This window comes from Arctopsyche grandis, chromosome 3 (genome assembly GCF_051622035.1).
Source record: "Arctopsyche grandis isolate Sample6627 chromosome 3, ASM5162203v2, whole genome shotgun sequence".
NCBI classification, from domain to species: Eukaryota; Metazoa; Arthropoda; class Insecta; order Trichoptera; family Hydropsychidae; genus Arctopsyche; species Arctopsyche grandis.
In genome coordinates this window covers 16225114-16252824 of record NC_135357.1, presented here as the reverse complement: position 1 = coordinate 16252824, position 27711 = coordinate 16225114, and the positions used below count along the sequence as shown (strand labels likewise).

At 33.1% G+C, this 27711-nt stretch overlaps 3 protein-coding genes across 5 annotated transcripts; all 3 read right to left on the bottom strand.

Moving 5' to 3' along the window:
- Nucleotides 1-323: 323 nt before the first annotated feature.
- On the bottom strand, nt 324-6555 carry LOC143909849 (betaine-homocysteine S-methyltransferase-like). 3 transcript variants are annotated; one of them, XM_077428079.1, is made up of 8 exons: nt 6390-6555; nt 3658-3772; nt 1690-1847; nt 1467-1622; nt 1279-1379; nt 1044-1205; nt 763-980; nt 332-676 (listed from the first exon to the last, which is right to left on the bottom strand). In XM_077428079.1, the coding sequence occupies exons 2-8, from the start codon at nt 3744-3746 to the stop codon at nt 520-522; spliced, it is 1041 nt and encodes a 346-aa protein (XP_077284205.1). In that variant the 5' UTR covers nt 3747-3772; nt 6390-6555; the 3' UTR covers nt 332-519. The 3 variants fall into 3 exon arrangements, with proteins under 3 accessions (XP_077284206.1, XP_077284207.1, XP_077284205.1); XM_077428080.1 differs by lacking the exons at nt 3658-3772; nt 6390-6555 and adding an exon at nt 2456-2575 and having other exon boundaries at nt 324-676; XM_077428081.1 differs by lacking the exon at nt 3658-3772 and having other exon boundaries at nt 327-676; nt 6390-6540.
- Nucleotides 6556-6733: 178 nt separating this feature from the next.
- Nucleotides 6734-9485, bottom strand: LOC143909848 (betaine-homocysteine S-methyltransferase-like). The gene is made up of 7 exons (XM_077428078.1): nt 9170-9485; nt 8654-9005; nt 8431-8586; nt 8261-8361; nt 7424-7585; nt 7145-7362; nt 6734-7068 (listed from the first exon to the last, which is right to left on the bottom strand). The coding sequence occupies exons 2-7, from the start codon at nt 8805-8807 to the stop codon at nt 6912-6914; spliced, it is 948 nt and encodes a 315-aa protein (XP_077284204.1). The 5' UTR covers nt 8808-9005; nt 9170-9485; the 3' UTR covers nt 6734-6911.
- An 812-nt stretch (nt 9486-10297) lies between these two features.
- LOC143909847 (betaine-homocysteine S-methyltransferase-like) lies at nt 10298-27405 on the bottom strand. Its single transcript, XM_077428077.1, has 7 exons — nt 27224-27405; nt 20397-20571; nt 14663-14824; nt 14491-14591; nt 14156-14317; nt 11418-11632; nt 10298-10895 (listed from the first exon to the last, which is right to left on the bottom strand). Exons 1-7 carry the CDS (start codon nt 27389-27391, stop codon nt 10721-10723), a joined length of 1158 nt encoding a protein of 385 aa, XP_077284203.1. The 5' UTR covers nt 27392-27405; the 3' UTR covers nt 10298-10720.
- Between the last annotated feature and the right edge of the window lie 306 nt (nt 27406-27711).

The window sequence follows — 27711 nt, the reverse complement described above, 5'->3', positions numbered from 1 at the left end:
TCTTATCAAACTTTTTACTAAAGCAAATTTTTTATTTAAATAAAAATTATAGCAGTTTTGTATATGCCAAATTTTGTACATGGGAACATTTTTTCGTCTAATTGCCTTAGAAACATTAAAAATACCGTGAAAAAAGGTGCCAGAATGCCATTTTACCGTCTTACATGACAAGAAAGCCCTGCATATACATATGTATTTGTAATTATTTTTAAACGGAGAAGCAACCAGGATTCAATTGTATATTTATACATTAAAAATGTATATAAATATTTGTTTTTAAATTTTGGAATAGTGTGAATGTATTTAAAATTAAACATCGCAGGAATCCATTCAAAGATTGACTTATTATTTTTATTTTATAATTTTAGAAAATTTATATAATAATATATGTATGTATGTATGTACACTTGTACATTGTATTATAGAAAAATATTCCAATTAAAACCATTATAATATATAATAAAAACATATTTTTTGCTTTTCATATAATTAATTAGCATAAAAATATAACAATCACATCTATGTAGACTCTCTCCATTTGGTTACTTCTCGCTTGATAGAAATGATATCCTCAGGTTGTGTTCGACAACAACCTCCAATATAACGAGCACCCAATGCCACCCATTCGTCAACATATGCATGCAGGGGCTTAAGAATATCCGGAGAATCGGTCCAACTGTTGAATAAAATGAGAAAACAATAGCGTGGTTAATTTTTACAAGGTATTTTTCATTATATTTTGCATAAATATTATATACTTGCCCAAGTTCTGTGACATATTTTTCACCACTGTTTGGATACACAACCAATGGGATCAGATTCTTCTCGTTTCGTCCTTCGTTAATGCCTTTGCACAATTTGCTAACATACGTTGGATTCACACAGTTAACGCCCACAGCAAGGATTTGTTCAGGATTCAATTCGTAACATTCTATAGCTGTAGACTTGAAATCATCTCCGCTGGCAATGTGAGTATCATCCTAAAAATTCAATTTATTAATCAAAGCCCAATTTAAATTATTTTACCAACACATTTAACTCACAGAACACGAGAATGATATCCAGCATTTTATGTCCGGATACTCTTTCAACAGTTCGACAACTATCAGTGCTTCTTTTCTAGACGGTATTGTCTCAAAGGCGAATGTTTTTATACCGTCTTTCATCAACTCATTTATACGAGGTTTATGCTTCTCTTTGATCATCTGTGCATAATCATTTATTTTTGGTTTATATATAAATATAGTGTAAAATGGAAGAAAATTGCAAAGGAATTACCTCTGGAGTCAACCTGTCTGTATAATTGCCGGAATATTCTGAACCATCGAGAAGAAAAGCACCGTATGGCCCGATAGATCCTATAACTTCCGGATTTGCCTCTTATATGAATAAATAAAAGCTTTTAAAAACACACAATAAAGTAACAGGAAAAAAATACACCAATCTTACTGAACATTCACACAAACTTGGATTTTCTTGCTTGTAAGTATCTCTTGCAAGCAATGCTAATTGCCCTGCTTTTCTGATCAATTCAGCTGCACGTATATCATCACATTTAAAGTACTTGCTATACCCCTCAACTGATGCTTGATATGTACATGTTTCGACTACATCTGCTCCAGCTAAAAAAATCAATAAATAATATGTCCATCTACGTATTTTTATGCGTTAAAATACAATACGAAATACCGCGAAAGAAGTCTATATGTGCTTTGACAACATCATCGGGCTTTGTGCAAACAAATCTAGATGTCCATAATGGATCACCATCCACTTCTCCGACGTATTTTGATAGTTGCCTCGACATTCCTCCATCCAACACTTTAATATCCATGGGCATTTTTGAACTGTAGAAGTAAATTTTGATTTAAAAATTGGAAGTTTATGAAATGATGACTGAATATAGGTACATATATGTATTATTAGCGAAAAAATATTTTCACTATCGTTTCAGTGAGTTTATATTGGAATAGAATTTTACTTGTAGATATATAATTATATAGTAAGGTGACCAATTTTTTCAAATACAGAACCAAGACATTTTTTCCAAAAACTATTTTTTATGTATGCACTTCATTAGTAAAAATAATAAATCTAGTTTCTTGAACGTTTTTATAAAATGCTATAAAAGACTCATTAAAATCATACTTAGTGATAAGCAAACATTTTAAAGTTTTAACATTCAATTGCGTTTTATCACTAGACCACACATTGTTCATCACAAAAAAAAAGTAAAAAATGGTTCGGCAGGTGTATTTTTTTCTGGTAAACACAGACAATACTCGACTCATTTGGCAGTATTTTTGTGGGAGACATAATTTTTGCTGAAAGCTTTGAATATTTCAATCCATCTATTAGATATAAATAAGTGTGCTAGTTTTATCTATCAAGGCAGTATCAAGGCAGATACTTAATAAACTAGTATTATACTGGTAAGACCAGTAAGAATGGTCACCTTATATTAAAGAAGAAAATACAATTTCACTGGAATTCGTTATCGGTTTTGCTACTGTCGACTACTGTCAACGTAGTAGCAGTGCTGTCAACCTTTCAATATTATTCACCCGGAGACAATGACAACAAAAAAGTGAAAATAATGAACATTGGTCATCGAATGTCTACGTTTACACGGTTCGGTGATTACTAGTCAAATGTGAACCGGTCACAGGACAACCGGTCGCTCTAGATCGGTCACACGTGATCACCCGTCATATTAAAACTGGTCACACCCTAAAACTGGTTAAAACTTACATAAATGGACTAGTAGTCCGTTTACCGTTTACACTACCGATATCTACACCCGATATTTAGGAATTTTTCCATATCCAGTTCCCATATTGCAACCTGTGGTTGCAATATGGGAACTATTCAGTTAAATATATTAGTAAAATAATTTAAATTGGGCTTTGATAATAAATAAATAAATAAATAGAATTTTTAGGATGATTCTGCGCGCGCACATTAATACGGGAGGAAAAGCCTGTTCCTCTTGTTCCTGTTGTATCCTGCTCGCACAAATTAAGTGAGTATGTACCGTTTACCATTCACCCTTTTTTTTATCTTTCGACTTAAGATCTTTCGATTTTCGATCTTTGCTTTCCGATATTTGCGTTTTCGGGCGTTTCACATTCGGGCTCGTGACGGAGACCGATAATAAACATATATATGAGTGGTATGCGGTGAAATTATCTCTCTTTTTTTGTCATACAGCCTTGTTTAATGTGCGCGCGCAGAATACGGAAGGAAAAGCCTGTTCCTCTTGTTCCTGTTGTATCCTGCTCGCGCTAATTAAGTGAGTATGTACGACGGGGTGGATAGACCCTTTTTTATCTCTCGACTTAAGATCTTTCGATTTTCGATCTTTGCGTTTTCGGGCGTTTCACTTTCGGTTCCGTAAGGTAGACCCGTTTGTTTTATGGGGACTGGTTTAGCCGTGAAAGTATTCTTCACACCTAGTCACCATGTGTTTATAGACAGGTTCGTCTGTGTTTAATTGTTGAAATACGGTTGTAGTTTGAATTAAGTTTTGTGACAGACGTATTTACGCGGGAATACAACTCTCTCGCTGGGAGAGTTACTGACGTACAGGGATACGTTTCTCGTTCTTCCAGGTGTGTTCGTTCCGTGGTGGGGGTCAAAGGGAACAGATTGACTGACCTGTGATGTCGTGTATTTGTCGTGAAGTTCCTGATCAGAAGTCCTCGTCTCGGTCTTCCAGCGGCTAGGGCACACACACACATACACATTCATTCATTTCAAACGGGTTGGATTGCTAAGTTAAAAATGTGCCACTTTTAAAAATAAGAAAAAATAAATTTAAAATGTGCCACTTTTATTACGATTAATATTAAGTGGGCGTGCGCCTATAAATAACCTTACATTATACATTATACTACACATAACTTTATTTTTAGTCGTGTTTCAATTCCTTTTCGAAACCACCCGTTGAAATCACACAACACTAGTTAAATATAAATATCTAATTAAATATATTGTGGCGGCTCGCTTATACGACATGGTCGAGTTTGGTTGCCTTCCTGCGAGTGGGGACCAACCCGGCTGGGTTCGGGGAGCCGCTACTCACTCTGTCTTCAGCTGTCATATAATAAACACGTGCATTAACATGCCAGTCGTCTCATTCGTTCATCCTCCATACTGGTGACCCCCGACATCGAGCCACGCAGCCTCGATCAATTTCAACATGCCGCTCATCCCTGCCTCGCCGCGCCCCCATCGCCATCAACACAGCACGCCGCGGCCCGCGGGTGACAATAAACGAGCAGACACGGCTATCTACCTACCTACCTACCTACCGACGTCCAGCCACAACGTCGATGACAGGTGCTTAAAAAAATGGGGGAGCGAATGAGACGACGATCTTGACAGCTGGATGTGGAGTCATGCGCGATCCACTACACATAGAACGGTCATCCAGCACCACAAGACATACACCACCTCAGCACCATCATCAAGGCCCCGTCCGTCCCCACGAGCGTCGTCACGCCGAGACGGGCGGTAGCGCTACAACACCTCCACGAGCCACAACGACTCACAGTCCAGCTCGGAGTATCATCAACCACATCGATGCCCCTGCCGCCCCCGCCGCCCCACCAACCGACATCAGCCTCGGAAGAGCGGCGCCGCCGCAGCATCGCATCGCATCGGCGCGACCATCGGACCACCCACCGTCCTGCTCGCGACGTCACCGCCCTCGAATCTACCGACCATTCAGGGCGGTACACCTATGTACACAGCGGATGACCCACGTCAACAATTTTTTTTCTCCCCACGTAATAATTTTTTCTCTTTGTGTAACAATAATTTTTTTCTTTTGTAAAATTTGTTTCTTTGTAATTTTGGTATCGCTGATGCTGGGGGGGGAGTGATGTGGCGGCTCGCTTATACGACATGGTCGAGTTTGGTTGCCTTCCTGCGAGTGGGGACCAACCCGGCTGGGTTCGGAGAGCCGCTACTCACTCTGTCTTCAGCTGTCATATAATAAACACGTGCATTAACATGCCAGTCGTCTCATTCGTTCATCCTCCATAATATTTAAAAGGTATTTGAAAAAAATACGACTGCGTGCGGATCAGAGAAATGTAATAATAATAGAAGGGCCCTTACCATAGAAGTAGAATGCATAGAATCGCTCTCAGCTTCCAAGAATGTTGCTACAAAAACTCTGCGCGGCAGAGTTTGTTCATTGTCTGCTAAACTTCGTTTCTCTCTTCTGACTTTCCGTCTCTCTCTTCGATGGCTCGCTTTTAGACGATACTTTTGTTAACAATGAACAATCTATGTATTCTACTTCTATGGCCCTTACGAATAAATAATTCTTATCAATATTACGCGGCACGTCTCTATAAATACGGTACAACGCACGGAATACAATCGGATCAATTTACTTATAAAAATGTATCCCATGTTGTATATTGTGTGTTTTTGAATGCATTGTACAATTTTTACCGATGCTTGCCCATCAATATAAACAAACAGAGAAGTTTTTATCGGACATACGTCAAGCACCAAGCACCAAATACGACTGATGCTAAAAATATTTAGGATTGTCTGTGGACAATCGTCAATTGACAACAATATGACGCCTAAAGCCACTTCTATTCATATAACATTTCTCTGGTGCGGATCGAACACAGTACCGACACATTTCTTTTATTTAATAACTTGATATGCTATAACCCATGCGATGATATTTCATCGGGCACAACACTAGTGCATCAGGTACGTGGCCTGTGTAAGCGGAGCTTGGCTCCAGCTCAAAAAATTTGCTAAATGCTCAGAGAATTTTTAACGAAGGAAATAGAAGCAGAAGAGGTTGCAATTGTTGTCTCGAAAAATTGAAGAAGATTGGTACACCACAGTTGGTTTTGAAGTGGATATATAACAAAAACTTAGAAGAACTCATTCCAAATTCTTCTTCTTTAATTATTATCATTTTTTGTTAAAAACAATTTTTATTTAGAAAAGGCGCCAAAAATTGAGCATGCATATTCTTTATAGTCCACCCATTGAAAAATGAATGAGTAAAATACTAGTTGTTATCTACATATATATGTAGTATAGTAGGCTAGAATTAAAATGAATATTTAGAATTTCCTGCTTTTCTATTTGTTGTATATTGGTAATGTTAAGTAAAATAATTCTTTCTATAAATGACTTGAGGCTCTTATCAAACGATTGATATCATTAGAAATGTATAAAACGACAATTTAACGATAAAAGAATTTTGTATTGCTACATTTTTATTATACGTTTATGCGTATAATAAAAATGTAAATTTAAATTTTTTCTAAAAAAATGAATAAACGTAAATTTTTTCTAAAAAAATGATAATGTAGAAATATAACTCTTTCGTTGTATGATTAACTAACCTTTATTTAAATGGCTTCGGTATCTGTTTATCTCAGGTTTGAGTCTTACATCAGATGAGAAAGCAGACGCTAACTCGACCAGAGCTCAGAATGGATTGATCCATATGTATATGTACATAGTATTAGCTGTAGATATATTTTTAATTTCAGTGAAATCGCTTATATTAATTGTTATGGTTAGTATGTACATACATATGTATGAACAGGTGTCATTTTATCCATATGGTACTCATTTTTGAAATATCAATAGATTAGACCAGAATTCAATTATGTATCAATACGTTCAAAGTGTATATAAATGTTTTAAAATTTTGAATAGTGTCTATATAAAATTAAACATCATGGGAATCTATCCAAAGAATGACTTATTGTTTTTTTTTTTATTTTAACAATTTAATTTTATAATACATGTATGTATGTATGTATATTGTAGAAAAATATTCGAATTAAAACCAATATAATAGATAATAAAAACATCTTCGTTCTTTTCATATAATTAACATGAAAATATAACAATTAAATCTATGTAAAACCTCTCCATTTGGCTACTTCTTGCTTGATGAAAGCTATATCATCGGGATGTGTTCGACAACAACCTCCAATATATCGAGCACCCAATGAAACCCATTCATCGACATATCTATGTAACGGTTCAATAAAACCTGGAGGATCGGTCCAACTGTTAAAATTACAAAAAAAACCATAATTCAGTTCATTATTTTTAAGAACATTTTGAATAAAAACTATACACATACCCGAGTTCGATGACATATTTTTCACCACTGTTCGGATACACTACCAATGGTATCTTATCATTTTCTTCTCGTCCTTTGTTAATGTCTTTAAATAATTCACTAACATATGTTGGATTCACACAATTTACACCCACAGCAACTATTTGTTTGGGATTCAATTTGTAGCACTCTATAGCTGTTGACTTGAAATCATCTCCACTGGCAATGTGAGCGACATCCTAAAATATCACTTATTAACCAAAGTCAATTTCAAATCATTTTACCACACATTTAACTTACAGAACACGAGAATGATATCCAGCATTTTATGTCCGGATACTCTTTCAAAAGTTCTATAACTATCAGTGCTTCTTTTCTAGACGGAATAGTCTCGAAGGCGAATGTATTTATACCGTCTTTCATCAACTCATTTATACGATCCCTATGCTTTTCTTTGATCATCTGTGCACAATCATTTATTATTTTTTATATGTATTAAAAATTGGTAGCAAATTTTTCGATCAGTTACTAAATACAAAAACGGTCAGTAAATATTAAAGGTCAGTAAAAAGCAATACATTTTTAGTAAAATACAATATTTTACTTTGTAAGACACCATATACATATGTGATTCATATTGAATTCTCTGATTCTGATATATCGAGATGGTTCAAAAATGACTTCTACTTGACCAAGACTAATTTTGATATTTCCATACATGTTTTTTTTAATACATACATATACTGTCAACTAGTTAGATATTTGCATATTATTTTTTACCTTGAAACTCTTTTCTAACATATTTCATACATTTTTTATAGGAATGTGTAAATTGTTCAGTGATTTGATTTCTGTTTTCAATTTTTTTCGATTATATTAAAGACACATTATTGAGCTGTTCATGTGAGAGTATTTATTTTGAATCACTGACTATTTAATTGAAATACTTGACCTTGAAATACTATAAATGAATGATTTATATAAAACTAACATACTGATTAATGGATACCGACCATTTATAATACTAACTGACAACTTATTAAATTTACTGACCAGAAAGGCGAATTAGTATCTGACCAATTAAATACAGGCCTTAAAAATGTATTATCAAATTAGAGAAAATTGCAAATAAGTTACCTCCGGAGTTACCCGGTTGATGTAATCCCCGGAATATTCTGAACCATCATGAAGGAAAGCACCGTACGGGCCAATAGATCCTACGACTTGTGGATCGACACCTTAAATTAGAAACAAATGATAATTCCATCTGAAACAATGCATTGTTCTCAGAGAACATCAGCACCAACTTGGATTTTCTTTTATGTAAATATCTTTTGCTTTCAATGCCAATTGCCCTGCTTTTCTGATTAGTCCAAGGGCGAATTCACGACTACAATTCAAGTGCTGCATGTAACCTTCAACTGATGATTGATATGTACAAGTTTCGATTATATCTGCCCCAGCTAAAAAAAACAACGATCAAAACAAATGTCCATAGATTTCCATGTATTAAAATATGATACCAAATACCTCGTAAGAAGTCTACATGAGCTTTGACGACATCATTAGGCCGTGTGGAAACAAACCTAGATGTCCATAAAGGATCACCATCCACTATTCCGACGTATCTAAATAATTGCGTCGAAAATCCTCCGTCCAAAACTTTAATGTCCCATGCCATCATTAACCCTTACTCCGATAAGAGTTAAACTCTGACTTAAGCGTGGAAGGTTTGTTGAATGACGACCAAAATATACGCGAGTGCGTATTTTTATAGGCCGACAATATGTAATTAGAATATTAAATTATATATGTACTCTGAATAGTATTGTTATCTATGGTATTGGACATAGAGTTCAGGGTTAATCAACTGTTGATAACACTAGAAATATATAAAATTATGGAGTAATGATACATCAAACTTTGTGTTATTTTTTTGTATTACATTTATTCTTTAAGATATTTGGGTGGAAAAATCTTTTTACCATACAAAAAAATTTGAAAAATTGAAAAAAAAATTATGTTGTATTTTAATACTATACTTACAATATATGTATTTTTATTTCAGAAAGTAATTTTTTAGCTAATATAATATTCATAAGCAATTTTTTCTCATAAAAGAATGACAGCTCCTGGTAGCTATTTGAGGTTATTTCCTATATGTAAATTATTTTGACGTGTAGGAGTCATAAAACTACTATAATCCACCATGCTTTTAGGAATTAATTTTATTTATTTAAATAGTCCATTAAAGTTAAAGAAGCTTCGGATTCATATATATTTTATATTTATCTTCATTGTTTGTATTACCTTTTATCTTATTATTTGGGGCCAGTCACCGTAGACCGCACTTGACCGAAGGATCTGTGGGGTCTACCTCACGGGCCGGAATGTGAAATTACCGAAAACGCAAATATCGGAAGGCAAAGATTGAAAATCGAAAGATCTTAAGTCGAAATATCAAAAAAAAAGGGTGCATGGTAAGCGGTACATACTCACGTACATACTCAGTTAATTTGCGCGAGCAGGATGCAACAGGAACAGGCTTTTCCTCCCGTATTCTGCGCGCGCACATTAATACGGGAGGAAAAGCCTGTTCCTCTTGTTCCTGTTGAATCCTGCTCTCGCAAATTAAGTGAGCATGTACCGTTTACCATGCACTCTTTTTTTGATCTTTCGACTTAAGATCTTTCGATTTTCGATCTTTGCATTCCGATATTTGAGTTTTCGGTAATTTCACATTCCAGCTCGTCACGGAGACCGGGATCTGTGTCCCCATACCATATAGAAAATTTGGTTCGTCAATTTTTATTATGTGAAGTGTTATCACGTTATTTTTTACATACCTCCTTTACGTTTCACATGGCTTTCGTGTCAGTGGTCATTTTTATTACTGTTAGTTTTTAATAATTACAAACATGTGTATCTATATTAAAAATGTGTATATTATTTAATGGTCAAACTAAACATTCAGTTAACTTTGGATAAAAACAGTAAGGGATTGAATCAATCATGGGATTGATTGAAATTTCATAAGAACATTTTTGTCTTCTAGGTTTTGTTTGTTATGCTTAGCTGGCTTTATTATATTATCAGCATATTAAAAACTTTCGGAATATGTAAAAGGAATATTATACTACTTAGTATTAAGAATAGAAAATAAAATGCATTTTTAACATGCATACAAATATGAGGTATATGTATAAAAATTTATTTAAATTGGTTATATACAAATATAAAAAAATACATATTTTAAAAATGATTTTTGGAAACAAATCTATTGTATTATAAATCCATATAATAAAATATTCATATTACAATAATTAGAGTTGTATTACATTCATTCTTAGGCGTTGTAAACTTTGACGTCACCACTGTCCAAGGAAGATTAAAATATTATGATTTTTTTATGACTAGATATTAAAATGGCATTCATTTTTATGAACATTATAAATTGAACGATTTGTGTCTAGAGAAAATGGTGTCAATGATGATAATGATGCAATTAAGACAAATTCAAATTCAACAAAAACTAATCGTCCCTCTGCACCTTTGATTACCCTGCGTTAAAACATAAGATTATTTTGAGATCGTCATTCAGTCGCTCGTCGGATTGCCTTGATTTTTCGACATCCATTTTAAAACCTGATGTCTTATGCGAGACACATCTGCTGCATACGTCCTACAGCATCCACCGACGTATTTTACTCCGAGATCCAACCATTCGCCTATAAACTCTTCCACTGATTCACACTTGTCGCGATCAATCCATCTGAAAATAGAAACGAATATAAAACAATCCAGAAAACATGCAGTAGAAACAAACACAACAAGCATTTGAATCGGAGCTGACAGTTTCACAAACTTTTATATACAGAGGTAACAAGTGTTTCATTTTTAAGCTCCCGCAATTAAGTTTTAATAACTTGGAACATAGTATCATTGATAATGTTACCTTTGTGTGTACAAAACTTTACTTTGGAACTCAATATATACATATGATATTATATTATTAATACATTTGATAATAATGTACATATGTGTTGTTTTGGAAGGGCCACATTATCGAGTGAAATTTGTTAATATAATATGTCTTATCAACAGCACATATACTGCAATACGTATACATATATACACTGTACATTACTATCGCCAGTGTCAATAACCTCATGGACTTCAATTTATGAACAATGTATGTATGTACATTCACACAAAAAATAGCTGTTAAACTGTCGAGTCAATTTTTACATGCGTGCAATTTACCAATACGTCAAAAGGGAGATGAAAGACCCACCCCAATTTAGGATTGTACTTTTCGCCGCTGTTCGGGTAAACTATGAGCGGTATTTTATTGTTTTCCCGACCCCTATTGATCCCAGTAATGAGGTTTTTGACGTTGCTGGGACTGAGGCAGTTGACGCCGACGGCTACCAGTTGTTCAGGATTAATGTCCCAACATTTAGTGGCCACTTTCTGAAAGCTTTCTCCGTGCGCTATGCTCTGGTCGTCCTTAAAATAAAACACAAAGTAAACGTTATTTTGTGTATACGAAGTTTCATTTACGTTTATTATATTTAATAAAAATATCATTGGATATATGTATGTATATTTATTTTACTAGTAGACCTTTTTTTGGTTATTTCAGAATATTTTATGTTTTTATGTACATACATTCATATCCTAATGGTGCGTACGAACCAAACCAACGAACGGCCTCTGGGCCAACTTTTTAAACCAGTAGCGTACAAAATATCGAAATAAAAATTAAATTTAAAAATTGAAATTAAATATCAAAATTAAAACTATTATTATTATATTAAAATTAAATTCAAATATCAAAAAAAAAAAAAAATCATTATATTAAAATTAAAATAAAATATTGAAAGTTAAAACAGAACATGCACAATTTAAATAAATTTTCGAGATTGACCTAAAATTAGATCATCAACAATCACATACAGGTAATCCTCGACCTAAGATGTTTTGACTTACGAAGATACGCACTAAGATCGAAAAAAAATCAAAGAATTATTATTTTTACTTCCCCGTAAAGCACAGTTACTGAGAATATATCATGTATTAGTATGGGTGATCCAACGATCGTCGCTAACCCGGTGTGTTGTCGGTACATCAAACGGATTTTTTTATTCTTCAATTGTTTCTCTCGTCGAAATAAATCAAACAAATAAATCAGCCCAGAGGTAAAATTTATCGGATAATGTGTGATTATTAATTTTATTTCGACGAAAGAAATAAAAAACCCTTTGACAAATCACCGACGTCGGTTTTTTTGTCGCATTGATTTTAATCATCGACGGAAGAATACATAGCATGACTTTTAAGAAATAATAACAAGATTATTTTTCGCTCGTAAGCAGAGAAATTATAATATCTCTCTGGTTGTAAATGCGTTTCGTCGTAATTCAAAACATTGTTGTAATTCAAAACATCAACGATGATCTAATTTTAGCTCAATCTCACTCTTTAGCTTAATTTTGATATTTTAATTTCAATTTTTTAATTTAATTTTTATATCGATGTTTTGTATCCTACTGGTTTAAAAAGTTCGCCCAGAAGCCGTCGTTGGTTTGGTCCGTACGCACCATAACACATACATATTGCACAAACTAAAACAATATGACCGTCTAAAAATAAGCTGTAATTGTAGTCTAATATATCTAATATATAATTTCGAAAGAGACTTTCTATGTATGTAAGGTTTGGGTGATAGAATCCGTGACGTTAAATTTAATAAAAAAACAAATGAATATTCAAATAAATTTAAATATAATAAAACTATTCAAATAAATTTAATAAAATGTTTAATATTAGATTAGCCATGTTTAAGCGATTTATATTACAAATACCGAGCGAAGCCGGGTAAAACCACTAGTTCTATAAAAATGGAAGGGAAGTTTCTATGTGTTTATGTGGTGAGTGCATCGACAAGTATGGACATTTTAAAAAACGAATTTAAAAATGATCAATCCGTTATTATATTGATTCCGATTCCGATGATGAATTTGGTTCCGATTACGATTACGACGAGAATTGTTGTTATTTGTTATTATTATTATACACTAGTGTTGGACCCGTTGATTTCGAAAAGGAATTGAAACTCGAATAAAAATAAAGTTAAAGATATTGAATCGACTGGTTTCGGAAAGAAATTGATGCACGAATGACAAATTACGAAGTGATTACGAATTACGAATTACGTTTTGTGCATCGCCGACCCCCCGACGCCTTTGCCCCCAGCGCAAATTTTCTTAACACAACTGTCATTATTACATTATTACATCAAAAGATGTCTCCAATGTATAATTATAAAAATGTCTAAGAAATGTACAAAAAATGTCTTCAATGTATACTTTAAAAATACTTTAATTTAAAATTTGAATCTAGAAATTTAAATTTGAGTCTACCATTTGAATGCATCAATCAAGCATTGCATTAAGATTTATATATTTTAATGGTAGTTTTTTTATGATTGAAGGCAGTGATAATGAGATTTGAAAAATAAATCACCTCTTTCAATGTGCTTTCGCACATTCAACAGAAAGGCCAGTAGTTTCCTTCAACCGATTGATTATGCTCGGGTACTACCAAATACTGACCACTCAAATGTTAAAAAAAATGAAGAATGGATGTCAGATGCATGTTTAGAAGAACAAAGCTCGGGAATCGTTGCATTTGATCTGTCTATACATATAACACTAATAAGTTGATTTGCCTCCTATCTGGGAGCAAGACTCACTCATTGGAATTAGGTTAATAGCAATTATTTCAGCTCGTTATAATATTGAACCGAGTGAACTAAGCAGTTCAGTAATACACGTCAAATGAATATTACCATCGCATCTGGCAACGGTTTGATTCGGGTTTAATTAGTATCCATACCGAATTTAATAACAGACTAAATAGTCCCTCGAGCGTCTGTCAAACGAGTCACGTTCCCTTATAACGATACCTATCTAATTTCTGAACCACATATGTATATACATATTGATATTGTACATAGTTAAATCTTACTTTACAACTGAAGGCGAGCCAAGCTTTGATATTCGGATACTCTTTGATTAGTTCAACAAGCATTTCGGCCTCCTCTTGACACGGTATTGTCTCCAGAGCAAGCAGGTCCACCCCAGCATTCACAAGTGCTGCAATGCGAGGTCTATGCCAATCCCTCATCATCTGTAATCAGATTCATCTAAATAAAAACAAATTTCAATCTGAACGATCGTATATTGAAATATTTGAAACACTATCAAAAGTCGGATATTCTCATATTTTTTTACAGCAATCGTAAACAGTGGCTGAAAAAGGATCTACATACATAGATCTGAGGCGATCCTGACTCACCTCACCTCGACTGTAGTATTATCTGCATAGCTGCCACTATATTCTGATCCATCGTGCAGATGAGCTCCGTAGGGACCCACAGAACCAACGACCAAAGGCTGAAATTCTGAGAAAAAATCAATGCATCAAATGCCAATTAATTTAATTAATACATAGTACATGCATCTCTGAAAATACCTGCATCTTGATACTCCTCCATGAATATATCCCTAGCTTGTTTCGCCAAGTCTACAGCTTTGTACATCAGTTCTAATCCCTCCTCTGGTGTCACCTGTAAGTATCGTACGAATCCTTCAATGGACGCTTGATAAGTATTTGTAATGATGAGATCGGCTCCGGCTGAAAATACATAATTAAGAAAACGTTAATTGCATGTGACTGAAATTTCAGATAGGTAAAAAAGATGATGCAATACATTATCTTCGCTTAAATTAGTTATTACATGTGCAATAGTCAACAGTTTGTAATCCGGTTAGTACCGGTTGCGTTGAGAAAACGCTCGATCGCAACTTTTGTTCCGAAATTCAAATTGCTGAATAAATACAATGCGAATTTATTCAGTTTAAATCACGGCAGCGGAAGATTTAAATGTATTTGTATCGTGTATTTAAAAATAAAAGAGTGATGCTGTTGTATATGATTAACCTATTTGTCATGATAGTATTGTCACGTACACGTTACTCAATCGTCGAACGTACATGTACGTATATGTATGTAGATTGTAGATATACTTGTATAAAAAATAAAAATAAAATGAAAAGGAAAATATCGATTTACAAAATGTTCCATTTATTTTCAAACTGCATCCGGTCGTGACGGACTTGTTGCGCTTGGATGGGTCGACTTGTTGCACCGATGCACTTTGTTCTAAGTGAAAATATTTTTGATCCATTTCAGTCGTTTTAACTGATCGATTGCCGATCCAAACCGATCCAAAACGATCTAATATTCAACGAAGTATATTCTTAAATTAATAAAAAAGGCTAAAATGCTGTCTTGCAAATATCTACAAATGTATATATATATACATACATACATATAGGTATGTACATGCTAGGGTTTATGATTTCCCGCACTTTTTCAATTCCTGGACGTAGCTCGGAGCATCGTTTCCGGTATTCCCGGTATTCCGGGAGATATGATGAAGAAAAATTTAAAAGCATGCATATATTTACATATAAAGATTTTTTTTTTCAATTTAATAAATTTTTTTATTAATATAAAATTTATTTATTTAACAATAAACAATATACGTATCTATAAAATGCAAAACATGTAATTATAAAAAAAAACATATTTAAAATAGCTTCATAATAATATTATAATCCGAAAGCCTATATCTACCTATAGATTTGGCACAAACATTTCCAGCAATGAAAAAAACCCTTTAAATTTTGGTCGAAGCTAATTGTATAGCTAAAAGGGACGATTTTTTATAATTTTGTTTTTTCCCGTCATCATGTATATTTTCATTTATTTTTCAAAGTTGAGGCTATTTTTTACTTATTTTTATTTGCATTATTTTGTAGTTTTGCCTTTGATATCTCCTTATTTAATTTTTCATTCATCTTCAAACACAAAATTGTCTCATTTTAATCATAATCTAAAAGAATTTCTTCCATTGTGGAATCGCCAGTACAAGAAAGATATACTCGCTTCATAATAGTTTGATCGTAGGATATATGTATGTACATACATGCATACATTCACCTTTATTAAATCAATTATAGAACGTTTTCAGCGAAATATTTTTCCCGGGATTCCCGGGACACGGAACTTCAAATTTTTTGTAATTTTCTGGAATTTCTTTCCCTACATATGTATATGTACATACATTATAAGCTTAAAAATACACACATACAGAGCGCGATGATACGGCGCAATATTGCTTGCGTCGTATCGTCGAGTCAATATTGTGACAATATGACGTTGCCGAAAAGGATTCGTATGCGCATCATGAATATATCATGTCGGTTACTGCTGCTACGGATACGCCACGTACATATTACGGAACATATGAATGCGTCCATATATGTAGAATGTACTAAAGAATATTTTTCGTACTGTTGTTTACTTGCAGTTGCCGGCCTGTACCTTGCTAGTATAAATTAACCTTAACTGACATTGAAATGATTATATTTACGTTATGCGCGAAGTAGGAGCAAAACTAACTGATTTTATTCTCAACTTTTACTGGAATTCAAATATTAACATACCTTAAAAATTAAATATATATTTACTCTTTTGAGTTGGGTCAAATTGGATCGGCTATATACATACATATGTACATATTTACAAACTTTGATATGAACTTTCACACGTATGTACACATGTTCCTAGGTAAATGTATAGTTCGCCTCAAAACATATGTTCCTATAAATACCCCTAGCTTAATTTAGACTCGGTATCTACGTACATATTATTGAGTTTATAAAAGACCACTTTACCTCGAGCACCCATACACCCCCGACGACGCACTCATATACATAATCGTGTTTGGGGTCGTTAGTGAGGGCGTGCAAACGACGCGACAGCCACGAAATATTTGATCGTCGCCATTCGCTGATAATGACGATTTGCATATTCGCGCCGTTCCTTCGTGGCTAACCGCGAGGAGCAAAAACATCGGCAGATTATCCGAGACGATGTTGCGGCTTTTGGAGCGGCGTCACTTAAAGGGTTAAAACGTTGCGTTGCGATGCACAGTGTGGCCGTTTGCAGATCTGCGTAAACATTCGCGATTTTAATATTTTTCGAAAAAATATTTAAATATTATCGTTTTATGTATATTGTTGAAAATCTATAATGATGTATTGTTAGTACAAAAATATTTAGTCGTGTCAAAAGTCCGTCACACTTGATAAAAATTGTGATATATGTATGTACATACAACGAAATAGATTTGTACTGGGTGCGTTTGTGACGCCCAGAATGGAGGTCAATCGTGGTCTAGTCAATAGCTTTATTGATACATTTTCGATTGAATATTACTCAAAAAGATATGCTCTAATAAATTTAGTTTTAATTTTACCAAAAATATAATCACTTTTGTAGAAATTTTGATTTAGAATATCCACCCCTGAGTTTGATATTTTTTGTAAAAATTAAAAATTTCAACATAGTTTTTAAAGTAGACTTCCACTAAACTTCACCCCCATTTTAATCAATTATTAAAGTAGAACTATATAACTAAATGCGAAAAAATTCCACAAACGTTATCAATGTTTAACAAGCTTTTTACTAGCTTCACTCCTGTGACAATGACATTCCTGCCCGTCAAAAAATTATGATCTAATTTTGAACCACTTCCACTCTTCATTTCGCTTTGATATCTTACTGACATACGGGGTCTAGCTAACATTGAAGTAAGTTAATGTCTCCGACATGAAGCTAGAAGAGTTTAATCACTAACCGGCTCATTAAAAATTACAGCAGAAACTTGTGTCAGATTGAAGCGATGAAAGCTAGCTATCCAAACGCGTGTTTCTACCACCATCACAATTCACAGTTATATCAGGTACATTTTCACTCTCATTTTAACGTTAAACTTCAATCTTTAATTTTTCAATTGCTACACCGATAAACAAATTTTGACTTTTTTTGTATCATCATTGAGATATAACTTTTCTGCTACATTTTTTCCCACTGAATACGAATATGGTAATTAAATATAACTCAATCATGTGTGGAAGTTAACTACCACATCCGGTTCATGGCTTTGTATTAAAATCTCACAATATCTGAAACCTTATATTAGTGCATCGTAAATAAATTTTGAGCTTATTATGTGCTAAAGTTTTTGAGATAAAGCGTTTTTAAAACACACCGAGCACGTGTCTAGGCAGATCTGCAAACGGCCACACTGTGCGATGGGCTGAAACGCGCGCAGATCGACCGTACGTGGATACTTGAGATGCGTAAGATTTAATCAAGTCGCAATTTCTCTTTCAAAACACCTAATGTATATACAGAATGTATCGTGATACATACACATACATATGTAGTAAAAACACAACCGAAGTCTGGATACGAAATGCTATATATATACATATGTATTTAATGTAAGAAGGGGGGGGGGGGGGAATTCTTTCAAAAACTGAAGTAAGGATTTGATGTCTCAACTGCAAACTTTCTTCAATACATTTTTGTTTAAAAAGCTAACTACCTATTTGATAAAGGTTTTATCGTTTATCATATTGACGTATCTTTCGTGTACTTCAATTTTTTTTAGTTCGATCGAAAGTAGAAATAACAACGCCGTATTTTATTTTATACACATATTTCTACAATATGTGCCATGACAGGGTGCCCCAAGGTGACAAGTAGGATCAGATTTTTGTATATAAGTTCTGTTACGTAGGGTTGGGTTCAGGATCCAAATGAAAGGCTTTACAGCATTTATTCAACGATCCCAGAGGTCCAAACGGAACCACCGCTCACTCCAGAATAAATCTGATCTACCATGTATACCTCCTTATAAAGGAAAAGTTACAGCATAGCTTCCCTGATCTATTTATGTGTCAATTGTCTAGGCATTTAAAGGTCTACATACTCTGGCGATACATACATATATATTATATAACGATATTTTTCTTCATTAACTTAACAGCATCTACATATACATAGATATATACATACATATATGAGCTGTTATATTTGAAATTGGCCAATTTTCTTCATTTTGAAAAACATTTTGCAAAACATTAAATACTAGTGTTATGCGCATTGAAATTTCAAATTGTTAAACATGAAAACAAAACCTCGTTAAATAAAATTACTATTACGTATTTTTATATGAAGGGAAGGAAACAATTTCAATTAATGTTTTAATAAGTGAAGCTAAAAGGAGGTTGGCTTGGTGGCTAACTCTCTGAACTCAGATATACATATGTACATACCTATAAGAGGATATTTACGGTTTGGTTGGTTCGACACGCGTCTCGGCAAAATTAATATATACAAAGTTTAGGCTTTTTATCGATTCATTATGTTCGGCTAGCGTTAGGACACACACACACACACACACGCACACAAACACACACACACACACACACACACAGAATAGCGTTTTTATATATTAAATATAATATAATGTTTTGCGTTTTACAATATTTAAAAATACTGGTGGCCAGTAATAAGTTTATTCTGCCTTTCCGATATTCTGGACTTATCGAATTAAAAGTAGTGATAACAATTTGTGAATTAAGTCAAACTGAATTAGTGTTTTTGGAACTGGAAATTGGACTTCCGCCACTACCGTCAAATGTAACGGCTCATATGTACATATGTATGTATTCGTAAATACATATCTACATATTTACTATCTTAATATGCAATCTAATGCTCTATTCCCTACGGAAAGGTTTGTTATTATTTATGGCCAATCTTTTTCTGTCAAGGTGACATCCCGTGGTATCCTTTGAAATATATAGGTACTGCAAGCTGTAAATAGTCCTATATAAACAATTTCAAAAAAATGATATATAAAGTACCGATACGAAAAGCGGATGTTAAAATGGTGCCGACTTTTTCGCAAAATTTTCGAAAAAACTACCACCCCTCACGGAAACTCTTTATGTGCGTGGGATATAATCCAATTCCACGAAATAGAATTTCCGTTTAATAGAATATGTATGACGTATCAAAAACCAAATATGATTACAATAACCGGCGGCGACGCCTGAGAGAGCGACTACACAAACGTTCGGTATAAATTCATATTTCCACGCAAGTTGGGCTCGAATCCAAGTTTACGAGAATACCCCTGAGAGTATACGAAACGTTGTAGTCTGATAGCACGTGTCTAACACGTGCTTTCTGTGTTGCTTACGCTTTTTTCCACGCGATTGAAATCACCAGTGTGTTCCACCCCCCCCCCCTTCGTTGTCATGTTTTCAGGGATGTAGCTTACCTCTCAAGAAGTCCAGGTGGGTGTTGATTACATCGTCTGGATTTGTGGCGAGGAATCGAGCAGTCCAGAGTGGATCTCCATCGACGACTTCGCCAAGGTGGCAGCTGAGTTGGGATGAAAATCCACCGTCCAATACGACGATGCGATCGACAGCATCTTCAGGCTTCATACTTGACTAAAAATTGAAATAAAAAGTATAATTATTGTTTGTGGTTGTATGCTAGGTATGTGCTATGCAGCTTTCCAAAATGAATTTGTTAGAAAGATTAATTAAAATACGTGCAAAATTCATATCGATATGTAAGTAGGTAATCGAAATATGTACAATCATCACATACATACATATTATATTGTGTTAATGCTAACCGCATAATGGTTCATAGTTTTAAACCCTGGGTTGACCTCGATTAAAAGAATTTATTCGGAAGTATTTTTGTAGTCAGATTTGGATATTTGTAACTCAAAGTCGATTGTTTCCTATCAGAGTTTACCAAAATTATAAATATAATATCAATAAATTTATAAATGTACAAGTTTAATACCAAAGGTTTCGCTCAGGGGGAGTGCATAATGGCCTTATAGGAAAAATATAAAAAAAATGTGTAACGTTTTATCAACAAATGGAAATCATCAACAGCCTACAATTTCGATCTATGATTTAAAATAATTGAAAAGGAGGTGAAGAAAAGGGAATTTCAATGCAACTTGCAAAAGGTTTAGAGTTTTTAAACGCTAATTGAGTATGCTGTTATTAATCACGTATTTTTTAAAACATTGAAAATATAAAGTTAAATTTAATTATTTTTTTAGGATTGAGTTTTTCATCACTTCATTATTTTTTTAGGATAGGAGCTTTCAACAAAGAGGAATGTGTATTTACATTTCTCACAGGTACAAAATATATTGAAGCAATTCAATTTAGTGCTTTTGAGAAAGTTTTTAAAACGTTACAAAAATGGCGGTGTTGTGAAATATTTGCATTCTCATTTCATTTTCATTTACACCCCTTGCACGAGAATACAAATGGTTGAAATTCACACTGAATAAACATAGGACTGGTCTAAACGATTTTTTTATCTCTTCATTGTTTTTCTCTTGTGAAAAAACGCATTGTTTTTTTTTATTTTTGTTGTCATAGCTGTTATAACTCTTCGATTTCTGGAATCTCAGCTCCGTGTTTCGCAATTTTACCACTGTTCTAAAACGTGTTCGAAATAGACGAATTTATATTAGGGCTATTGCACGTTGAACTGAACCGACTAGGGATTTTCTATATAGTTCGTTCTGTTTTGCGTGGGTGTTGGGAGTCATTTAGAAATGTTTCATTTTAATGTGTTGATATTTATTTTTTACTAACAACATCCAAAAAACTGAACCAAAACAATATTTTTCATGAAGAAAAGCGTGGCAAAGAGCTATCAGAATAAATGTTTTTTTCTCATTTTAAAATAAACAAAACGAAATCTTTCTCATTCATTAATGATATTTACAATTGTAACGTAAACTTGGAAATTTAAATTATAGGTAGATCAATTTTATGAATACGTACGTTGAATTTGAAATTGGAAGTAGAGAATTAATTGAAGATTTATTAAAAATATTATTGAGTACATACACATATTATGAATGTGTGTGTTTGTTGATAAGGATTGAAATAAACATGCTTCAAATTTTGATAACGTAACTCAGTGGATACTTACGGTACTATTAATATTTTAAATTTATAAAATTTTACTCAATTTGTAGTTATTTTTACCAATTAGAAAAATGTATGTATGTATGTACCGGTGTAATAAATTGCATGCATAAGAAACTAAAAAGCTTTTGAGAGCTCACATAAGGTCGTATCGGATTAATTAAAAATTTAATCAAACAGCGTTTGATAGAACTAAGGGGCGCTTTACTCTTTCAAGTTTAGACCGGAAAAGGCGGGGTTTTCGACTAGGTTCCCCCGAGGGACGACGACAAAGCCTCAGAGGATCGTCTAATGAAAAACTCCACAGACGTCGACATGGGCCTCATTAGCACACGACAGGTTTTTCTGGTTTTGACAGGTGAAATTCCTTCACCTTGCCGACAAATTAAATTAAATTATACCTTCCATATTCGATCTCTTCGACGATACTCAAGGTTGCAAAATATGATAGAAGTTAGGGAATATTTTATTGAGTTGTTTACAATAGTCGTGGGATGGTGAATATTATTGGTGACCTTTGCCTCATGTCAAAAAGTCGCATTCTAATCGCAATTCGTCTACACTGACGGTTGCTAGTGTCGATTGGAGTGTATGTAAGTTTAGTCGCCTTGACCGATATCGGTCATTACTTCGAGTCAACAACCGGTTGTTCCGTGACATTTGTGTGTACCTACTAAGACGTGTGGTTTTACTATCTAAATATCCGTCCATTCATCCGTGAATGAATGTAATTAATCACTGTTTAAATCCGTAATGAGGACTATAATGCAAACTTTCCTTAGAATGAAAAATTTCCTTGAAAAATCGAATACAATGATCATATATCATCGTATATATCTGTCTGTGTATATGTGTGTCTATTTGCGATAACGCTCGTTATCGACATTTCGATATTTCGACATACATATGTATGTATGTATGTACGTCACAGCTAAAACACTGCAAACAAAATGTAAGAATATAGAACGAATATAATAATAAAGAAAAAAACTTCTATATATATACTGTTTGCTACCAATGTTTCTTCTAGGCAAGTCTCTAAGGATTTAGACCCAGGTAATGAAAATTTGTTTAGTTAATTAATTTTTCTATTGGTGTTTTATATTGTTTATACGTAGGTAGTTTTTACCACTTTTTTTCATATTAAACAATTAAATATAAGTATTAAATCAAATATATTTAAAAGGTATTTAAAAAAAAGTCGACCGCTTGGGGATTGAAACACATGTTACATTTCTTCTAATTTATTTTATTTAATAACTTAATATGCCAACACCCATGCGATGATGCTTAATCGGGTACAACGCTAGTAAATGCATACAAATAACGCAGCGGTTCAAAAACTCAAATGATCGAAATAATTTTATATGCAATATTACGTCTTTTAATATTTTTGTAAGAACAAACTTAAAAGTGCGGCATGGGATGCGTCGATGGACTCCAGCTGTGAAAGGCGTATCCTCATATCATTATTAATTCGTACGATCTTGTTATTTCAACAACCTTCTTTACATTTCCTCAAATATGGGAGACACTATTATCGATCACTGTCAATACAATAATAAAATTTCACCGAAAAACACTCCAGAGAGTAAGGTTTGCGAAGAGACGCCACGGTGCAGATGTGTCCTACATACGTTTTTTTGTATATGCAAAATTATCTAAAAATCGTACAACGTTTGTATGAAAAAATTTTTTTGATTGTTGAAATATTTCTTTTAATTAAACGTAGTTTTCACTCTTTTGCTTTTGAATTAGCCTTAAAAAATCTCACGTGTTTTCATTTCATATAATAACATACATACATATTTAAGATTATATAATACATATATGCAGTGTTTTGTTTGCATAATTATTATAATTCGAAGTGTTATGATTTAAACCGAAAATGATCGAGTTGACAACATCTCGCACATGTCTTATGCCTGTCTGATTTCGTATATTTTCATTGTACCTATTTGGAAGTCAAATTAAGTGACTGACATTCGAAAGCGACGTAGTACATAAATTAGACGCGCGCATAAGTAAATTTGTCACAAAGCTTATTATAATCGCAGTTATTAGTATTAAAAAATGGTATGCACTTATGGTGAATAATGTTAAACGTTGAGTGCTTTGTTTTGAATGAAAGTGAATCTAATCTTTTAATTTAAGCAATTGTTCGTACAATGGAATACACAATAACGAAAATGTTGTTTTTATTTCATTATTTTTATTTTTATATTGAATGTAATGTATTATTTATTGCACAAAATAGCTTTCAGCGATAGGTTAACAGTTAACTGCCGCTCTGAACGGTCGGTTAACTTTTGATAGATGGTCTAAGTTAGCGGGTTAATGTATTGTAGTTTATCCGCGAACCGTCTCGCATTTATAATGCCGGATAACCGGAACACGACAAACTTCACATAACCGACGTTTCTAGTGATGGATGTACGCATTTGAACTCGGATGATTCTCGTGTGTGAAAATAAAAATATACATGTTATCGATCAATAGAGAAAGACACAAACAAGACGATATCTACTGTATCACATATACATACATATGTACGTAGAGTAGATTCAGTCAAAATTGAATATGAGATGAGAGTGAAATTTTAAATGATGTTTGGGTTAATTGAATGCAAATTCCAATCGTTGAATTTATTCTGACGATATTGAAACGCTCTGAACGAGATTTGAACTGATGGTGTTGCAATAAACTGACGCAACCCTAATTGTTCGGCGACGAGCTGACGGCGTTCGCATACGAATCTCTTAAACGTGGTCTGAACGTCAAATTGGAATACTTTTTTCGGTTGTCGGCCCTCGAAGTGTTTCGAATTTAGCTTAGTATCTAATGAAATTGCAAATTGATTATAATAAATAAAGATTTAATTTACAGTCAATATTAAGTCACCAGCATTAAATTAATCGAGAAATCTGCAATAGGATATATATATATATATATATATATATATATATATATATATATATATATATATATATATATATATATATATATATATATATATATATATATATATATATATACACACATCTGTAGCATTTTATTACATAAATGGCTGTTTTTAGAGAGGCTGAAGAACACAAAATTAATAATAATGAATTAATTAATGAATAAATTCATAGAGACATCTATGGATTTAGACTTGTACATAGTGTGTAGGATGGTTTTTGCCAATTTGATGGAGGAACCGTCTTAACAATGAAGTCAGATAAATTGGCAAACTCTGAAAGGAAACGATCGACTTGGTGTCACAAATATCCAAGTCTGACCAACAGCATTAAAGATTAGCACGGGATCGAACCCGGTAACCTCTCTGTGCTAAACATAAACGCAACTACCGAGCCATACTGCTGGCTAATATATGTAGGTATTTAAAATAAATATCAAACTTTTAATCATAATAACCAGGGGATGTATCCGATAATTCTACATTTTTAAATTATGCCCGCATTTAATTTTAATATTGGTATTTTTTATGAAGAACAAAAAAAAGCAGTTACATGAGTTTGGGATAGTAATTATGTATAGAAAGCTTTTGTTTGACCTTTTGAATTTAATAAATTGATCTGTAAAACGATATTTCTATTAACTTGTATTTCTAGAAATGTCCCAACTATAATATTTTAACTGTTGATTCGTTACTCAAGGAGTGTATTCAAGAGAGAATATTTATCGAAAGGTTAATCATTGTTTTTCTCAATTACTACTATTGACGACTGAGAGTTAATTCATCATTTTATGGATAGAATTTAAAATTGGTTTACAATGTCAAATATATTTATATAAATTCGCAATATTTATTGAACGTATATTTATATGTACATATATAATTTGTGTTAAAGGCTGAAAGTTCAAATTAAAATTTTGATGGAACATTTTTTTAAGCACAGTGTTTGATAGCCAAAACAATTAACTTTGAACGTTGATGTTAAAAACCGATGAAAAAGACTGAGATTATAATTAAAAATATTTTAGTAAATTTGTAATTATTATATTTATATAAAATCGTTTATAACGAACCGATGAAGTTGTTCGCTTATACTGAAAAATGCATTTTTGTTCACGCGTACTGTATTGTATTATTAACTAGTTTCAAATACATAATATATAACTGCATATTTTTAATAATAAATCATGCTATTTTTATATGGGTCCATACTATTTATAGTGTTAGTCTTTATCGCGCGCTCATATTACCATTATTAACCTATGTTTCACCTGTATGGAATAACGCCTCGAATACTAACCTTTCCAAGCTTCAAGTAATACAAAATAAATCCCTAAAATAATTTATAATACACCCATATATATGTACTAACTTGAAAAAACTGCATGCCATAAATAATATTCCGTTTGTTACAGACATTACTAACAAACTAACCAGTAGATTCTATGACAGAATCACTAATAACCATATTAACACACTTATGAAGAGTCTCGGTGATTATAACAAAATGTCTATATCTTTCAGGTATGTATAAACACAAATTGCCTAACAACAATCTGCTTTAGGTCATCGACTTTAGAGTCTTTAATTAATATTATGTATTATGAGTATGTATAAGAATTGTAAATAGGTTTTAGAGCTCTTTTTCCTATTATGCTGTACATTAACATTAGAATAATATAATACTATGATTACTAACAAAATTAAGTTAAAATTGTAAAATAGAAAATGATCAGTAGATCAGTAGCTATTAAAATATATATAAGATGTATTGTGAATATAATTTCGTAATAATAAAAAGCATTTAAAAATCAAAAAAATAGTGCTAGTAGGAGTATAATTTTCAATGTACATATGTAACTGCTGAAAACGTCAATGCTTAATAGATCCAAAGTACAATTTTTCCCCTATTAATAAATATGAAGTTAGTGTATGGACGCACTAATGTATAATATGTTTAATATATTCTTTTAAAAAATTCAATATACTGAAAATTTGAAACTTTTTTATTTCGGTTTTCGTTATAGCAAAATTTGTGAGACGGATTTTGAAAATGACATATATATGTACAAGTATTCATGCAAGTATGTACGGCATACATATATTCAGTGTTCTTTTGGAGAGACTTTACTAGGGGTAGTCTTTAAAGGTAATATTTTTATTTGTACTCACATTTGCTTGTCGTTGTCGCCCTTTGGCGTGTCCGGATATGAACTGTCCAATGTTGGACTGTCCGAAGTCGGACGAAATTCGCCTGATCCAGTATTGAAACCACTTGGATTGGGCCAGTGCGGTCGCTGGACTGGACAAAACGCTACTGCCGTACACGCAACGAACCATCGAGCACACATTGTTTAATCACACGAGATTAGGGTTGACACAATTGCATAATGCATGCATGTATGTATGTATGTACACTAGTGATAAACTCGATGAAATATCGTCGGGTGAATTATTAGAATAAATGTTTATGTATTAAATGTATTAAATGTTTATGTATGTAAATAAATGTTTATGTATGTACAACTTCTTAAAACTTTTTTTTGCTAATAATTATACAAAAATACAAAAATAACATATATTATTGATACAAAAATAAGGGCGCAAGCACACAAGAGTGGTACCAGCACGTGTTAAAAAAACCGATTGTACGCTTGATC

Coding starts and splice junctions, on each gene's coding strand:
- LOC143909849 (XM_077428079.1), bottom strand. CDS start 3,746: ATGTGTATGTGTGTGTGTGCCCTAGCCGCTGGAAGACCGAGACGAGGA. Junction 1,848..3,657: donor ACAAATACACGACATCACAG/GTCAGTCAATCT, acceptor TTACTTCTACAG/TTCAAAAATGCCCATGGATA. Junction 677..762: donor AAATATGTCACAGAACTTGG/GCAAGTATATAA, acceptor TTTATTCAACAG/TTGGACCGATTCTCCGGATA.
- LOC143909848 (XM_077428078.1), bottom strand. CDS start 8,807: ATGATGGCATGGGACATTAAAGTTTTGGACGGAGGATTTTCGACGCAA. Junction 8,587..8,653: donor TCATGTAGACTTCTTACGAG/GTATTTGGTATC, acceptor TGTTTTTTTTAG/CTGGGGCAGATATAATCGAA. Junction 8,362..8,430: donor TTACATAAAAGAAAATCCAA/GTTGGTGCTGAT, acceptor TTCTAATTTAAG/GTGTCGATCCACAAGTCGTA.
- LOC143909847 (XM_077428077.1), bottom strand. CDS start 27,391: ATGGTTCGTTGCGTGTACGGCAGTAGCGTTTTGTCCAGTCCAGCGACC. Junction 20,572..27,223: donor GGCGACAACGACAAGCAAAT/GTGAGTACAAAT, acceptor TTCAATTTTTAG/TCAAGTATGAAGCCTGAAGA. Junction 14,318..14,490: donor CAGATAATACTACAGTCGAG/GTGAGGTGAGTC, acceptor ATCTGATTACAG/ATGATGAGGGATTGGCATAG.